General features: G+C 40.3%; 2 protein-coding genes and 1 non-coding gene across 3 annotated transcripts in view; all 3 read left to right on the forward strand.

Moving 5' to 3' along the window:
• The first annotated feature begins 1,925 nt into the window (after positions 1-1,925).
• Positions 1,926-14,723, forward strand: spinb (spindlin b). Its single transcript, XM_031308721.2, is given in 8 exon segments — positions 1,926-2,058; positions 6,557-6,954; positions 6,956-6,983; positions 7,226-7,274; positions 7,404-7,498; positions 7,766-7,921; positions 9,848-10,081; positions 10,307-14,723. Coding segments are annotated over 7 exon segments (792 nt in total). The 5' UTR covers positions 1,926-2,058; positions 6,557-6,924; the 3' UTR covers positions 10,507-14,723.
• Positions 14,724-16,747: 2,024 nt separating this feature from the next.
• Positions 16,748-16,848, forward strand: LOC116056921. The gene has a single exon (XR_004106692.1). It is a non-coding gene; the product is annotated as a small nucleolar RNA U13 (small nucleolar RNA).
• Positions 16,849-18,478: 1,630 nt separating this feature from the next.
• mak16 (MAK16 homolog (S. cerevisiae)) overlaps positions 18,479-18,974 on the forward strand; it is a 7,406-nt gene continuing 6,910 nt past the window's right edge. Inside the window, exon 1 of the mRNA XM_031309031.2 lies at positions 18,479-18,684. Coding sequence (XP_031164891.1) covers positions 18,670-18,684 — 15 coding nt within the window. The 5' untranslated portion in view covers positions 18,479-18,669. The remainder of the gene's footprint in view (positions 18,685-18,974) is intronic.

Here is an 18,974-nt window from a genome sequence, read left to right on the forward strand (position 1 = left end):
GACTGGGGGATCCCGAGGCGTTCCCAGGCCAGGTTGGAGATATAATCCCTCCACCTAGTCCTGGGTCTTCCCCGAGGCCTCCTCCCAGCTGGACGTGCCTGGAACACCTCCGTAGGGAGGCGCCCAGGGGGCATCCTTACTAGATGCCCAAACCACCTCAACTGGCTCCTTTCGACGCAAAGGAGCAGCGGCTCTACTCCGAGCTCCTCACGGATGACTGAGCTTCTCACCCTATCTCTAGGGTCAGCCACCCTCCTGAGGGAACCCATTTCTGCCGCTTGTAGCCTACCCTGGATCTCATTCTTTCGGTCATGACCCAGCCTTCGTGACCATAGATGAGGGTAGGAACGAAAACTGACCGGTAGATCAAGAGATTTGCCTTCTGGCTCAGCTCTCTTTTCGTCACAACGGTGTGATAAATTGAATGTAGCCTAATACCGCCCCCGCTGCGCCGATTCTCCGACCAATCTCCCGCTCCATTGTCCCCTCACTCGCGAACAAGACCCCAAGGTATTTGAACTCCTTCACTTGGGGTAAGGACTCATTCCCTACCTGGAGGCACTACATTGGTTTCCTGCTGAGAACCATGGCCTCCGATTTAGAGGTGCTGATCCTCATCCCAGCCGATTCACACTCAGCTGCGAACCGATCCAGTGAGTGCTGAAGGTCGCAGGCCGATGCCATCAGGACCACATCATCTGCAAAGAGCAGCGATGAGATCCCCAGCCCACCGAACTGCAACCCCTCTCCACCACGACTACGCCTCAATATCCTGTCCATAAATATTACAAACAGGATTGGTGACAAAGCGCCCTGGCGGAGGCCAACCCTCACCTGAAACGAGTCCCCCGGACACAGCTCTCACTTTGGTCGTACAGAGATTGGATGGCCCTGAGAAGAGACCCCCTCACCCCATACTCCCACAGCACCTCCCACAGTATCTCCCGGGGACCCGGTCATGCTCCTTCTCCAGATCCACAAAGCACATGTAGACCGGATGGGCATACTCCCAGGCTCCCTCCAGGATCCTTGCGAGAGTGCAAATCTGATCTGGTCCATTGTTCCACGAACAGGACGGAATCCGCATTGTTCCTCTTCAACCCGAAAATGGTTTTGGTTTATAATCAAACTTTACATTAACACACTGTAACAGTGCTAGTTTACTGCGATTAGCACCAATTGCATTACATAACCCATGATTTCACATAGGCCTACATGAACCGACATCGTGACATATTGAGATAAAGTCCTTCTTTGGCGATAGAAGGAGGAAGATATATATTGCTAAAACAATGTAAAAATATCTACTGTATATATTTTCAAAATCATTCGTGATGTCCAAAAACTGCTTTATGGCAATATTTACGTCTTTGGACGATGTTTTACATTCTGATCCTTCCACGTTATGTTTATTTTCCGCTAAAGTTCTTAATAAAATGACAAAAAATACTAAGTAGGCTATACCTTTCATTTTTCAAGTATTTAGGCCAAGGAGCAGGAGTATAAACAGGCTTTACCATGTGGTTATTTCGTATAGACTATTTATTTATTGAAATGCCAGAAAACATTCTATATATCGTGATATATATCGCTACCGAGATATGAAATGACCTATATCAGGATAGAAGATTTTGGCCACATCGCCCACCCTAATCGTACTGTAGGCTACTTGAGTAACTTACATTCCACCCATAGACTGTTAATATGTTCTTTTTTACAGTCTATGATTTCACCACTAATAGTGTCCTAGTAGCCTAATTATAAAATATATACTCATTTAAAAATACATATGTAAGTTTTCCTACACAAATGTCTTTATTTCAATCTGAATAAAGTGCATGCTTAGTATTCCTTTAATTCGTAAAAAAAGAAAGAAAAATATCACATTGCAGCAAAATCCGTGCTTTTATTTTGGAGGCCGCGTCGCCTGACTTCCGTCATCCCTCCATCTTAGCGCAGCTAGCTTGTCGCAGCGAAGAACCAAACGGAGGCAGAGCGGATCAATTTGGAGCCACGGCGGTTGATCGGGATTATGCGGCGACACTGATTGCTGTATCGGTAAGAAAGTGCGGCCTCTGGCACCGCCGAACGAGCCGTTTAATGGGCCGTTTGTCCGGTTTGACGTTTTACCGCAAACCAGCTAGCTTAGCGCCTGTGTTTTCTCCCTCACAGACCTCCCTCTCCCTTTGTTCGCTTGCGCCTTTTTTTTTGCACTGATGCGGGTTTTGTAAATACTGGTGCAATATGGCGGCCGTCTGGAGGGGTTGACCAATTATCTCTGCACATATTTAGATATGTTGTAGTGTCACAGCAGGGCAGGTTTGTGTGGTGGTCAGTTAATGAGGAGGAGGAGGAGGAGGATGAGGAAGAGGGTAAACTGTGACCTCTGAATGGTCATCTTCATCAGCAGCAGCCAAAAACACAGTTATATTTACAAAAACACACATTAATGATACCTTGCTGTTATTGTAATGTGACTTGCATACTTTAATGTGATCTATGTGATCCACACACAAACAAACACACACACACACACACACTGAATGCATGTGTTAGTGTGCATAGGATCATGTCTGATATACAAACACAATGTAGGAAGACACAGATTTGTGTTTAGAGTACAAGACACTGTCAGGTAAACTCAGGTGAGGTTAGTGACACCTAAATGTTACTGACACATTACGGATTATCATTTTGTGAAGATCATTTTGTGAAGATGACTTGTTGTCACTCCCAAAACACCATGACATTGTTTTCTCCTGGGGAGTCTGGAACAGTAAGTCTATTTACGCTCAAATCAAATAGTTTAGTTTCCAGCTGAAATGATTAGTTACTAATCGGTTAATTGATAAACAGAAAATGAGTCAGCAGAAGAGCTGGGTATCGGTCAACGATTTTAATACCGGCAACGATACGATACTGTGACTTCGATACTTGTTCCTGAGCGATGCTTTTTTTTATATCAATTTTATAGAAATCATTTTAACAAAAAACAATAACAGCTCCTTAACACCTATGTGACGCACACTGTAGTCAACCCTCTCAACATACAACAACAACACACACGGGAGCCCCGTCTCTGTGCTGTCGTAGAGTTTTTTCCCGCGTGCCTCTGTGATGTGTAGACAGCCAATCAGCAGCATTGTTAGATCTTGGTACAAGCATGCTGCATGCTTTTTGGCTCACTGACGCTGATGAGATTTACTCATTAGGTATTGAAAATTGGTATTGAATGACAAGGCATTTTTCGATACTCGATACTATGGATGCAATTTGGTCGGTGCCTAAAAAGTGCAACTTCAATCGAAGTTCGGTACCCAGCCCTAATCAGCAATTATTCCTCCAGGTGTTTACACGCCACAGGAGCAGATTAATCCATCCATCCTATCAACAAAAAGGATTATCTGAAGTAATAGTCTCTTCATTCGCAATTCATTTCTGTGCGCAACACACAACCAGATAATAATTAATAATAGATAATAACCTTGATACATGTAAACACTATAAGGCTTCCATCCAAATGTATTGCAAATTGTAACCGAATTTCAAGAAAATCGGCATATTAAAGCTTGTTTCCATTCACTGCCGTTATGCGATTATTGTTTCCCATCTCCATCTTCTAGGAGGGCTGGGTGATATGACAATATATGTCGTCCCAACGATATTAGGGATGCTAATTTAGATATTTTTTTCAGATGGATAGCCGACCCTTGTTAACCAGTCATTACCGTTAACCGACAAGCAGGCAAAAAAGTCCCAATCCTCCTGCCCGGGATGCTCTGGCGTACTTTACGCGCTCCCCGTCCGAGGACAGCTGCAAACTTGTACTTGTCGCACAGCCATGATGTTCCGTGCGTTGTTGTGGGCACATGCAGCCATTTTCCTAGAAACCACTTGCGCGTCTGTGCGATTGACACAAGTTCGCTGCTGTCTGAGCCTGTCCTCACCACATCCTGTGGATTTAACTGATAGTGATAATCGGTCAAAATTCCTATTGTCGGTTAACGGTAAACGGTTAATCCCTAAACAATATCAAAATGTCTATTGTATACCTTTTTTCTGTATGGTTTCTATCGCAATGTCTTAAAACCAGCGACCGAACTACGTTGCGCCAATATTTACGTCATTTGGACGAGGCTTTAGTTCTGGTCCTTCCATGTTATGTTCCTTTTTGACAAAAGTTCTTAATAAAATAAGAAAATATTGAGTACTTTTCATTTGTTAACTATTTAATTCACACAGGAGTATACAACAGGCTTTACCATGTAGTTTCATATAAGCTTTTGGTTTATTGAATTACCAGAAAACATGCTATACCGTGGGATATATCATTTTTGAGATATTTAATGACCTACTGTATATGGGGATAGAAGTTTTTGGCCGTAACGCTCAGCCCTACCTTCTGTTATCGGCTCAGCTTGCTTGGAAACGAGGTGGTAACAAAAGAAGTAGCAGGTAACGGGTACAATCCACAACTTTTGCTAATGGAAACGCTAAAACAACCCTTCTAATGTGGAATGAACTGATGTGGAGTGGAGTGCTTGTTGGAAACGCGGTTATGTGGCCTCTGTGGTGGGGTTGATCCTGGTCTGATCCTGGTCTGTTCTGAGCCAGTGCTGCAGCGGTGTAGTGTTTCTGCAGCGCTGCATGTATGTGATCATGTAGCAGCAGCAGCAGCAGCAGGTTTGTGTTGCAGTTGTGGTTGGTGTTGTGCAGCTTGCAGCTCTTCTAAGGTTATTTTATCTCCATAAAGCAGTTTATCTGTGAACATCAGGAGTGTTTCTGTGTGCTGTTATTTGGGCTGCACCATATGAGGAAAAAATACGATAACGTTGTTGAAATCGCGATAACATTATGATACTTGCGATAAATAAACAGTGCTCTCCGTTATGCTTTTCTGCTGCTTTCAGTATTCTGCTAAAATACAAAAAAATTGCATGTTGAGTTTAAAACAAATGAAAGGAAATCATTTCCATCATTCTTTAATTAAACAAATTGAACATTGAATTAAACGTAAAAGGCATCACTAAAAAAAAAAAAAAAGACAGTTACATTTTAAAGTGCAGTTTTTTACTGATATTTTCTTTCAAATAACACAAAATCTCTGAGTGTCTTTTGCGATATGTCGCAGCCTTTCGCGATGCGTTTATTGCGGCAGTTGATATTGCTATGACGATTAAAAAAAAAAGCAACTATATATTGTGCCGCCCTAGTTGTTATCATGTCCGCAGTTTCCCAGCATTCTGTGTTTTTGCTGCCAGCATCTGTGACCTTGTCAGACAGTTTCTATATGTGGTTACCAGAAGGTTTTCTCTCTGCTGCCTGTTGGATTCAAGTTCATTCAGATTTTTACTGACATGTTGGTGTCTGCTATTTTAAACAAGGTCTGTTCTGTGCTTCATGGTGAGCTTTTCATAATGCAAATAATCAGTTGGTAGTGACATCACTGAGCTTCAGAGACATAAAGTGATAAAGTCATTACTTGTGGTTTTGAGACTGAATCTCAGTGATAATTTACATAAAGTTAGTGATGAGAAACATTCTGCTGGGATGTTTCAGACACCTGCGTATTGTGGTTTCACTAAACTACATATGAAAAGGTCAGTCCGATAACTGATTAATCAGAAAATAGTAAATCATCTAACCGTTTGTCTGTTATAATAATAAACAAGACACCTGAATATGTCAACTCGAGAACTTGTGATAGTGATTTTTCACTGTTCTTTGACATTTTTAGATGATAATTAAGGCATAATTTAAGCAGATTAATCAATAATAGTTCTCTTTTTTACAGCACTTCAAAGTTACGTGCTCCACATGGTTGAACCTGGATGAAAACATTTTTAGGAGGCCAGTTAAATTATAAATTACAGACAATATAAAAAGATACAAAAATAAAATAGAATGAAATAGACTATAATAAACAAGAAAAAAACAATAATAATGCAACAGATAAGACAATTGCAGTGTGCTAGCATTATCCATGGAAATAGGGCTGCAGCTAATCATTATTGAATAATCTGCCAGTGTTTTGTTAATTCATCATTTGACCTATAAAGATAAAAAAGTTATAATTTTTCAAGCAAAGATAACGACCATTGTCTGGTTCCAGCTTCTACAATGTGAAGATTTAGTTTTCTTTAATTATAAACTAAATCAGTTTGTTTTTTTGGGTTGAACAATAATCAGGTTAGTCAGAGCTCAAGCTGAGAGTCAAACTCTGATCAGAATGTATTGCTAAGTAGGTTTTCACATACAACACATTTGTTTTGGTGCATAGACAAGACACATAAATATAGAATAGAAAATTACACAAAAAATATTTAAAAATACAGTTTCCCTGCTTGAATAATACATTTTTCTGTACTACCTTTCTGTTTTTTTGCCTTTAGAATAAAGACATTTACTCATAATCTGTTCAGAAGATAAAATCATTGATGTTATCAATTCAAAATAGGATGTACATTTTTTTTTTAAATGTATGGGTGATGAGGTATGAAAGAAATGAAAATGGTGACTTAATAGGTTAATATTCATGTCTGGTCTCCCTCCTCAGGCTGAACACACTGTTTCATCATCGCTTCCATCAGCTGTGACGTCACCTCAGTCTCCAGGGTTTAGTCTCTACCCGGCCTGTATGCAGCCTGTCCAGGGCCCAGCCTAATTCCTGGTGCTCCTTACTTTTCCACCACCTCTTCCCTCCTTTCCCTACCCTCCTCCCCCCTTTGCCCCCTCCCTCCATCCTCACCCCCACACACACACACACACACACACACACACACACACACACACACACACACACACACACACACACACACGCACACACACACATACACACACAGACCCCTGCCTGGTGTCACGCAGACTGACTCCCAGCATTTAACCCCGGACCGGCGGCCTGGCTGGCTGCCCCCCTACAGGTGGATGAATGAAGACCCCATTCAAGAGCCCAGCGGCCCCACGGCCCCCCCGACCAGACGGGGGTGAGTTACAAAACACATCAAACATTTGATGATGTTCTGACAGGATCACTGACCGATTTCTTCTCAAAGTTGAAAAACAAAAAGAATCGTATTTTGGATGTCAAACAGTATTCAAACATGGATGTCATAAAAATGAAAATGTTTTTCACATTAGAACATTTCTTGTTTTGCTGACCTCAGACGTCCTTGAACGCACCACTCGTCTGTATGGTGGATGCTGAATGTTTGTGTTTGTGTTTCAGGACATTCAGGTGTGTCTGCAAACATGATGAAGAAGAAAAACTCACACAAGTAAGTCTGATGAATGTAATCAGACGTTCTGAGCTCCTTTTCATTTATACATTCATGATTAAAAGTGTTTTTTTAAAGAGGCCAGATATGACTTTATCTCTAAATATGTTTTCCTCTGTCTCCCTGCAGGAAACAGAGGACCAGTGTTGGTCCCAGTAAGACTCTCACTCAGCCCAGAAGGAATATTGTGGGCTGCAGGATCCAGCACATCTGGAAGGAGGGCAGTAAGTCTGATTTAAAGACATGTTTTAGGGGTCTGACATCAGCTGTTGAAAGACAATATGTTGTGCTTCTGAAGACTTGAGAAGACTAGACTTCTTATTCTCAGTTTATCCTTTTTGTGATCATGATGGCGAATATTAGTTAGTTTACACTCAAACTTCAGAACAAACATACGTTGTTACAAAAGAAAGTACTCGATCAGGGTCAGAGTTTCTTTGTTTCTTGTGTAGCTAATAAATCTTTGTGTGTGTGTCTCTGTTTCCTCTTAGGTAAGTCGTCCCAGTGGAAGGGGACGGTCCTGGACCAGGTCCCTGTGAACCCGTCCCTCTACCTGATCAAATACGACGGCTTCGACTGCATCTACGGCCTGGAGCTGCACAGTGATGAGAGGGTGGTGGAGCTGGAGGTCCTTCCTGACAGAGTGGGTGAGGAACACTGTTACCTTCTTACCACGCTGAACAGACTTTGGGGGTTTTCCCATTCACTTCAACTAGTACAGTGCCCGCCGATTGCTTGGCATGTGGGATTGCTGCTTGAAGCTTTCTCCAAAACCAAATTGTACCCCAAAATTACTTACAGAAGGACCCTGAACCACTTAATATGCAACTCCACTGTATAGCCTACTACTGACTTACAGTGTAGGCTACTTCTACATCAGAGGAAGACATTGTACTACTGTATTTACCTGACAGAGAACGTAGAAGATTCAGAATTTAATCACAAAATATCACAATGAAAATGTGGAGTACCTAATCAGACAGTTGCCTCATGGACTCATGGCGGTGTGCTACCCACCCGACCCGGTAATGAAAGCTAATCAGCACATATCTGCGTTAATCAACCAGCACCCACTGGACAGTGTGTGTGCATGTGTGCGCCCCCTCCCGCTGCTGTCCAGAGCGTGTCAACAGTCTGCTGCGTGCTGCGCGCGAGCAGCTTATTGTTGGGCCATTTAGTTTTATTTTGAAAAATCTAATATCCAATGCTGTCCAAATTGCTCCAAACCCCAAGTTCATTGGGTACCCAGGAAACCAAGTGTGAAGTAGATTGGATGAACGGTTCATGAGATATTGCAATGACAGACGCACAGACATACACACACACACACACACACACACACACACACACACACACACACACACACACACACATACACATACACATACACATACACACACACACACACACACACACACACACACACACACACACACACATACAGAGGCGTCCCACTTTATTAGATAGATATATAGTTAGAGTTTGATAACAGCAGCATCTAGTGGACGTTGGAGGAACTGCAGCTCAACACACTGAAGCTCTGACGCAGTTTTGTTGTTGGACTGAAATGAGCTTCTTGCTAACTGATCGTTAGCAGTTCTTTTCCGACATGGAACTGGTTTCAAAATGCTAAATTATTTTTTTATTTAATTTCATATCTAAAACACATAAAACAAATAAATCCTGAGACATTACAGAATAGACAGCAGAGAAAGTGACTTAAAAAACAACAAATTAATCGATTATCCTCTAATTGATGAATCGACTAATAGGGTTGGGCGATGGGGTGGGGGGGTTAAGCACTTTTTGTTTTACTATATCTCTTTACATAAATATTTTTTTCTACTACTATGGGCTAACAGTTAACGTAGAAACGATCAGAGATTAAATGGCCTCTGTAAATAGACAGTATTACATGGCTATGTTGCCGCCTGCTGGTAGGGGCAGTAAATTACAACTTGACCCACTTTCACTTAACTACCGTGCTGTAAAGTCTATACTATACTCAATCAGATCTGTGTAACGACAGTACAGTGGAACGTTTACCTTTAACAGAGCGTAATAACCTAATATACCATCATTACTGAGATTAAACTACATTCTCGGTTATATTTGCACTGAATAATGCATTCAATAAACAGAAATGTAACTCTTGCAGCGCACATGAACAGATGCGCAATATTAGCTCACACATAAATTAGCACCCTCGTGAATTAGCCTTCTGTTGCTAACGTACATTCATAAATCGTACACATCAGACTTACTTATTGATGCACGCACACACTAGTGTCCACAAACTTAGTCCAATGAGGGGAGAAAGGAAAGGGTGCTAAAAAGTAGCTTCCACTTAAGGGGCCCTATCTTGCACCCTGCGCACCCCCGACGCAAGTGTCTTTGCTAGTTTAAGACCGACGCATTTGTCAATTTCCCGTCCAGTGCCCGCCACTAGGATTAGTGTGTGTCTGACAGGGTGGGGGGCAACAGTTTACTATGTTGATGTAGTGTAGTGAGTGAGCACAGACTCTGATGATGTCACTATTAACCCCCTCTCTGCCTCTCTGTGATTGGCTCAGCTCCGGCCCGTGTCAGCGACTCGATGCTGGCTGAAACAATGATCGGTAAAGCGGTGGAGCACATGTTTGAGACGGAGGACGGGCCGAAGGAGGAGTGGAGGGGGATGGTGCTGGCTCGAGCTCCCATCATGACCGCCTGGTTCTACATCACCTACGAGAAAGACCCGGTCCTCTACATGTACCAGCTGCTGGACGACTACAAGGAGGGAGACCTGCGCATCATGCCCGACTCCAGTGAGTCTTCTTCTACTGGGCACCAGTGTCACCAGTGTTCATTTCAGCACCTCATTTAGGCTCACTGTTAGTCTTTCAACTAAAGTTTTAGTTTTTGAGTTAGTCATTTGTCTCTGAAACGAGAGGTTTTTATAACTAATGTTTCTACATGAGTTAGTACTACCAGACACATCACCTGTCTCTCTCTTATTCTCTCTCTCCCTCTCTCTGTCTTCCCCTCTGCAGACGACAGCGTGGCAGCGGAGCGGGAACCCGGCGAGGTGGTCGACAGTCTGGTGGGCAAACAGGTGGAGTACGCCAAAGAGGACGGCGGGAAACGGTCGGGTATGGTCATCCACCAGGTGGAGGCCAAGCCCTCCGTCTACTTCATCAAGTTCGACGACGACTTTCACATCTACGTCTACGACCTGGTCAAGACCTCCTAAGACCAGAAAGCCGGTCCAGGACCCCCAAAAAGACTTACTGAGACCTGCCTAGACCCACCGAAATAACCCCACCGAAATCCCCAAGCGAAGGAAAACTACGGCTAGGGTTTAAAACATCCACGATCTATAGAGACGCCTGAGACAAACAATACCATTCTTTACTCTTTCGCCTTAAACACAAGAAAAACATGTGGTTATGGAAGCCCAGCCCCTCACCAAGACAGAAAAACTACAACCAGCTCCAAGTCTTCAGGTGTATCCAGTCATCTTATAATCCATCATTATTGTCCAGATTTCTTTAGACTCTGTTTGGATGCTTCCTCTGACACAAAACTGGTTTGTGGGCCCCAAAGAAGACCAGGGATCCTGTGTTATATGGAATAACTTAAAGCTGTATTGTTAAATACTATTTTGGAACATTTGTGGCGGTAATACACAAAAACTTGGCTAAAATCGAAAAAAAAACTGCTGGTTGAGTTTGAAAACTTGATTTCTAGAAGTTGAAATCTGCGGGGACCCGATCCTGAGATCCTCCAGACACAACAAAAACATCTTCTGACCCAAATATAATTTTCTCCAGAATCAAAGCAGGTCTGAAACTATTTAGGTAAACAGAAAGACCTCACCCCCCCCCCTTTCCTGAAACCCTGTCAGACCGCTTGAGCTCTCCGTCGTCAGAGGAAGGGGGACAGACAGGTCTGAGTCTGCCGGGGTTAATGAAGGGATGGGACTTTAGGAAGACAGAAACCTGTAGATGAAGTGAAAGCTGACCCATCGTCTGTCTCCATCTGTATTTATAGAAGGTGTACGTGGACTATTGTGCTATTAGAGGTCCAAATACAGAGGGTTTCACTTAACCTGCCTACCTGCAGGTCACCTGTTAACAAACAAAGACGCTGAGTGGAATAAAGTGTGAAGGAAGCCGTGGAAAAACCAGAGGACACAGAGACAGACTGTTTTCTTTTGACATTCTTTTAGCATTTGGCTTTTTTTTTCCCCTGTTGCTGCTGATTCCTACATTACCCATAATGACTTCCATCAGACAGTGGGAGAGGCTCAGGTGTGTTTGTTTGGCTGCATCAGTTGGTCCAAAGTGGCCTGTTAGCGTTGTTGGCTGTCCTCATAAACTGGTTAGCTACTGCTCAAAGGTAGTGCTCGTGGTCGCCGCCCAGATTCAGTTTTCAGTAGGAATGCTAATGATGCTAACGAGCTACTTAAATTGGTCGCACAAACTTTTCATGGATTCTGGTCCAGATGAGAACTAGTTCAGGTCAAAGAAACACTTGTGTCGGTCCTAGATTATTTAACATTTATCAATCAGTATAGAACCATTACTTAATGGTTTATAACAAACTAGGATGTAGTTGTAAGTAGATATATGTTTGTTAATGTTAAGTATTTGTCAACAATTTTAACTTATACTACATGAAGACAATTCTACGAGTTATAGTTTTTAAGTAATACATTCACATGGTGTGTTATAAACCTTTATTACATGTTTATTACTGGTTATAAATGTTAAATAAGGTGTTGAGGTTATCTTGGAGCAAAGACAAAATGTCTGAATGTTCCTTTAATGGCTTCCCTAGGACAGCTGATGCAGTATTGATCAGTTTAATAAAAGCCAAAATGCTGGCACAACTGACAAATCACTGAGCCTGAAGGTAAAACTGTAGCAGTCGTGATGCCCCGCCCCCTGTCTGAGGCGCTCATTTCTGATTGGTTGGACTCAAGCGCGATGTGGTTTGTTGATCCAACCAGTCATCCAGTGTTCATCTGTTGGAAGTTGATTTATATGTTTTTATAAAAAAAAAAAATCTTTTCCCTTATCTTTTCTTCTGCTTTCACATCAGCGCCCTGTATAGTTACTTCTTTGTTTATATGAGCCGGCACATTCAGATCGCCTTGTTTTCTTTGTATATTATCTCTTTGTTGGTTTTATGTCACATCTCTTCTGATCTGTGTATACTGTATATGACCCAGTTAGCTGTAGGCTTATGGCTGAAATTCAGATTTCATCCAAAATGACTGAAGATTTTATCCCAACTGCACTCCACAGATCTGTTGGTGTGTAGGATTATTTTGTCTTTAACTGTTTGCTGACTGACAAATCTCTCCTTCCCTGAATGGAGTCTGGGTTGGGGCGCTCCTTCCTTGCAATCACTTCCTAGCTCCCTATAAACCACTCCTCCTTCTTAACAGTTAGAACTCAGTCAGGGGTTGATGGAGGATACTCTATCTCCCACAGTGCTGTGCTCCTACCTGATGTAGCTTCACCCACCACAGACATAACTCTTAACATTAGCATAAACAGCCATGTTGCCTGATCCACGTCCCGTGTGCCTGAAGGGACTCGAACATCTGAAACAAATTTTTTTTTTTTTTTTTTAAAGAGCGTAAATGTTTCCAAACCAGTGCTTTTTCATTTTGGATGCCTACTGTTTTAAATATAGAACACTCCTGGTTCAAGTCCATGATGTGGGTTCCACAACATTTCATTCAGTTATGAAGATGATTTGTTCTGATTCTAGAATTGAAAGCACCTGCATTACTGTTTTAGAATATGTTGTTTGATATTGTGGAACGTATTCCATCAACCTGCCCATTCTAATTCTAGAACATGCAAACTCCGGAATATGAAAGTTCATTCTATGGAGTTTTTAATAACACTAAATTCTCACAATGGAACCCACACATCCTGTTTGTTCTCCAACCGGCTGTGGTGTTCCAGAACATTTTGTTCAATTTTTGGAAAACTTTTGATTTTGTGGAATGTGTCCCATCACAATGTGTGCAACATGTATAGAACCCTCCCATTCTGACAAAAAAAATGTTGAAGGAAGCACATGTTCGATTCATTAGATTTCCTAGAACGCATCCCAAAAAAATCATGTGAGCCATTTTTATACGAACACATGTTGAAGGGTGAACGCATTTGCTTTCAGCTTCAGATTCTAGAGAGACTGAGACTTGTTTTGTAATCTGGTTTGGATATGTGCATTCTCAAGTCTGGAGTCTGGGATTCTAGAATAATTGTACCACATTCCTTTTAGAATCTTTTTTTTGTTGTTGATTTCCCTAAAAAACACAGCTACAAATTCTAGAACACTGAGACCAGAACCCACGCGTTCTGATTCAAGAACACGTCTGGTTTCTCAATTGAAAATCTATTCAAAACATCTGCGGACGGAGAGGACAAAAAAGGGCAAACGTGATTTATTAACTACATAAACATGTTGGCGTTAAGATGTCAAAACCGTAACCACAATTAATAGCATTGTAATCACAAGAAAACAACATATGACGGAGGAAACCTCTACAGTTCAAACAGTCAGAGAGCAGACAATGTTGTTTCTTTGTTTCAGGTAGAAATGTGTGTTTGATCTGCTAGCTCGCTCTGCCTTGCTCCTGTCCCCGGTTGTCTCCTCGGTTTCTTTAATCTTTACTCCGGTCACCAAGGAAACGTCCAGAAGTTGTTGGACAGTTTGTCTTTCAGTCCCATTCAGAGAAAGCAGCCGGTGTCCGCTGATATAGTCTCTGCTGCCGTTTTAACCGCTAAAGTTAACCTGGATACCCACAATGCACCTGGCTTCAGAGGATGTTTAGACCGTAGTCAGACTCCTAGGCGATGGATGGGGGGGGTGGAGACCAGTGTCTGCGTGGATCTTCACCCTTCATTATGTAGACGTCAGTAGTCGTCTGTCCAGGAGGCGACACCCTGTTCGTATTTTACAGAAAAACATTGATCTATTGTGTGTGTGTGTGTGTGTGTGTGTGTGTGTGAATGAGTGTATGTGCTGTCGATCAGCCCCTGTTCAGAGAAGTGTTGTTTTTGCATGCCTATATAGCTCGGTGTAAATCGATGTGAGTTGCATGTCTGTGTAGTTTTCAGTTGTTTGGCTGACTTCTATCTGTTGTGGCTTTTGGTGCCTTTCATTTGATTTTTCGATTTTTCTTTCCCGGTTTGTTTGTACAGCGTGTTCCAGAGGCTGCTGCTGCTGTTTTTTGGGGTTATTGAGCAAAAAATAGAAAATGAAAACAAAGAAAATCCTCCTCCAAACAGAACTGACAGCAGTTATTATCATGAGGTGATGACGGGTGTGAATTCGGTTTCTGGGTGGATTGTCCCTTTAAATTGTGCCAACTACAGATGCCAGTGTTGTACAGCAGTGAAAAGCTTACACTATTTACTAAAATAAACCATTTCTCTGTTTTTTCATTCCCGAGTCTGTCACTTTTTTTCTGTTTTTAGATTTGATTTTGATGAACTTTTAAAGAGACGTCACAACAACAAGCATATCTTCAATTCACAGGAGACGTTACTAAAAGACGAGCTGAAGTAGCCTACATGAAAAGTGGGAAACAGTTAACAAATAAAAGAAAATTAACACAGGATTCTTAGCCATGAATAAAGACCAAGATCATTATCAATTGTCATAATCTTGTTTGAAATTATTTATTTATTGGTGGACATAAAACTCCATCCATCTAAACAAACATGTTTGCTGTGTTTATATTAAAAATAAGTTGACTGACCCTTCAACATGATGGTCAAATCAGGATAAAAGTTTTAAGAAGGTACTATATACTAATATAATAATGTCACAACATTAAAATCCTACAATCAGATAAATGTGTTGTTTCATGAATCTTTAGAGGTAAATAAGCTTTTTGTTGAGTCATCTTACAAATGATGCAATTGCCAAAGTTGCTAAATTTAAGATTTGAATGTATCAGAGACTAGTAGAATAAGATATACATACAGTATATTGACATTACGTTTCACTGAGAAATATTCTTCCAAATCTTTCCAGAATTAGTCAGTATGTCGAGAGCTTATTAATAAGTGTGTATATACTCATTACAAAAGTTACAATTATTTTGGACATGAAGACATTAATTGGTGGTAAAACGTTTCTAAACTTCTATGTAACCATAATTATCCCCTGATGTATTGAGACCTATAATATGTATATGAGAAATATTAATAACATACACCACATCTCAGAGACAAATATTGTACTTTTTACTGTACAACATTTATCTGACAGCTTTACAGATTTAGATTCTGCAAACAAAATCTGATCAATTTATAAAATATGTCACTGTGCTATAGATTACATTTTCCAACAATACACAATATAAAGTAGTTAAAATGAGCTCCACCTCTAACTGTAACATTAAAATGCTTATGTGTTAAAGTATCAGTAATAATATTCCAATAATATGATACATAGGCCTTTTAATGACATAACTCTCTGAAAGGAACCATTCTGCCCAACAAGTATAACTCTAAGTATATTTTGCTGTTTATACTTTTTTCCTTTTACTTATTATTATATAAGACTTTTACTTGTAACAGTCTTTTTTACTGAGTGGTATTGCTACTGTTACTTCAGTAAAAGATGAGTAGTTATTCCACCTTTGTCAGTGTGAGCCAGTACCAGCAGCAATGGAATGGCTTTGTACTCAAGATCTGTACTTGTTGTGAAACTATTTTGATGGTTGAAGACATTTTTCATGTAAAAACATTTCCAGGTTTTCCTTTTGATAATGTTAATAATTGTAATGCAATAGTAATAATGTTGAGGATTGGAATGTTGGTTAGACAAAACAAACTTTGTGAAGGTGTCACTTTGGGTTCTGGGCAATTGTCATTTCTCACTATTTTTACAAACTAATCAATCATTCAATCAATCAATCAATCAATCAATCAATCGATTAATGGAGAAAATAATCAGAAGATTAATCCATAATGAAAATAATTACTACTTAATAGTTTAAAATGAGCTCGAAACTCACCCGACTGCAACAGTGAAATCCTGCTTTTACATTAATGCATGAGGCTAATGATAATTTGGTGGTGACGTGTTACCATAAACGGTTACAGAAGATTTACGGTATTATTTAAAAAAGGAAGTCACATTAAAACATAAATATTATACGAACATGGTGATGCAGTTGCCCTCCACGCCGCCACGTGTCGCTGCTGCTTCATTTTATGGAGACAGTAATAGCGGTCACTCCCACAATGCACCTCTTCAGATAGAGTACAAAACTCTGCTTTCCTAGTTGTTCAATCGAAATACAAACACACGGGCTGGTTGCATGCTGTTTTCTCTGTGTATTGTGAGATGACAGAAGGATGGAAATAATAAATGTTTAATATTAAACTGTGACACCGTCATTCAGAGAGCTGGTAAGGCGGTACAGTTAGCTTCAGCGCCATGTTGAAAGTGTGATCTTTCTGGTTCATGAGTATGATGATCGGTGTACTCACAGTATATCTGTGATAGGTGCAGCCCTCACCTTGTTACGCTCTGCGCCTCAGCCCTTCTGACCCAGAACCAGAAAGCTTAAATTACTTAAATTAATAGTTAACATAATGTAAAAGCAAAGACAAATATCATTGTTGAAGTTGATGGTAGTATTGTATACCCATCTATTGCAAAAAAAACCAACACAATGGTGATTGAAACTATGGCCCATTATTAGGTGTTGCAATGTTTATATACTTGTATTACTAATTACGTGTCTTACTTAACATCTCCAGGACTAAAATCATGTATCATAAGTAAGTGTATTACAGTTTTTCTCAATTGCTAAAACACAATTTCTGAAACCTTGCTCCATTTTCTGAAAACATTAAACACAAAATCTCATCTTCAAGTAGGCTACTGTTTACAAAACCTCTGACTCCTCTTGCAAAATTAAACTTTCGCCTCAAAACAGTTTTACCTGAGTTCAAAATCAAACACTGCTCTCAAATCAAACAAAGTGATCAAAATGATATACACTGTCAAGCCGTCAGTAAACAATGCACCAAAACAATAGAAAACACATTGTTCAAAACATATAGTTCTTAGGGAGAAGTACTTTTTTAATCTCAAAACAAATTTCATATGTTTCCGTCATTGTCTTTTGATGAACGAAAAAATAATAGTAGCTCAAAATTGATCAGAAATTACTACTTTGCTTTGCAATTTCTTTTGTTCTTCCTCCTCCTTGTTTTTACAGTACTGTAGGCCTACCCTGAATCTCACAAACGTGTCCTTTGTCTCTGTGATACTGTAATTCTTGTTCTTTGTTGATATGAACCTCAACCTGCAACCAGTCAAACTCTATTGAGCAGTCAGTACTGTTAACAAATGGTTCAGGGCCATGCAATTTGTTCATTGCACAGTATACAGCCTACAATGCACTGTATTACAGTATACAATACTAAAAGGGACAAAAATCCTATTCGTCGTCCTCTTCCTCCTCGTCGCCCACATCGCATACGCACTCGTCCTCTCACATCGTTTCTTCCATCCATTCTCCGACTTTCTCCTTCCCACTTTCAACGACCTGTTTGCTCTCTGAACTGGCTTATATTGGTTGTGTCACGGCATTTGAAACAAGTGAAATCAATTTTGAGTGGTTGCGCTCAATCAATGTGTTCTCTATTTGTATTTGATTGTTGCCACTTGTGTTTACCAGTATGGATGACATGTGCATTAGAGTGCAGAATGTGTTTTGAGAATGAGAATGTGTTTAGAGTTTTGCTGAAAAGTCTAAGTGAGATCTGCAAATTGTGTTTGACCATGTGAAATGGTTTAAGGTATTGACAACAGACTGCACAATTAGCTAAATGAGTTCAGGCAACTGAGAACTTTGTTCAGCCAATGGGTTTTAGTGTTTTAGCAATTGAGAAAAACTGTAGTAATTAAATATTAATATATAATTAATAACAACTATAAATAAATGGAAATCAAGGTATTCTATCTATCTGAATCTCGTATACTTTCACACAGAAAATAAAGCATAAAATCTAAAACGATTTATGCAAATACAATAAAATAATGCAAGTGATTAAACGTGATTAGATGTCGCATTGCTCTTCTAAAAGTTATGGTGTATTATGTATACATAAAAAAAAAAAAAAAAAAAAAAAAAAAAGGAAATTTAACGTTACTTAGTTTATCGCGATACTTCTTCACTTTGACGTCACGACACGGAGATCTAGCCCGTGCAAACAGAAATGGTGGCTCCCTGACACACCGTCCATGTGGCTTCGAAGACCGAAAAACTCCTTCATAACTTCATATTTACTTATTTAATATAATTATAACAAGCACTAGTCTGGTTGGGTGAAGCTGCAAGCAGCTCCGTGAAGAACGAAAGATGCAACACGATGACGTAAGTGTGTTAAATGAAATTTATAGCTGCTAATGTGCTCTGCTAAGTCTTCAGGCTAACGTTAGCTAACCGGTAACTATTTAGAAGCTGATAAATCTAGGTTATTTTTTATGAATTACATCTGTTGTTCAAGAGCTCCAGTAGCTACAAACAGTAATGATCTTTACCAATTACATACGCGTAGAAATATGTTTAGAAAGGCATATATACAATTTTATGAGACTGAACACACTAGGTTGCTATAACATTTCTTATTTAAAAAGTCACATAAAAGTATGAACATTATGTGA

The sequence above is a fragment of the Sander lucioperca genome, chromosome 2 (assembly GCF_008315115.2).
Source record: "Sander lucioperca isolate FBNREF2018 chromosome 2, SLUC_FBN_1.2, whole genome shotgun sequence".
In the NCBI taxonomy this organism is placed as follows: Eukaryota; Metazoa; Chordata; class Actinopteri; order Perciformes; family Percidae; genus Sander; species Sander lucioperca.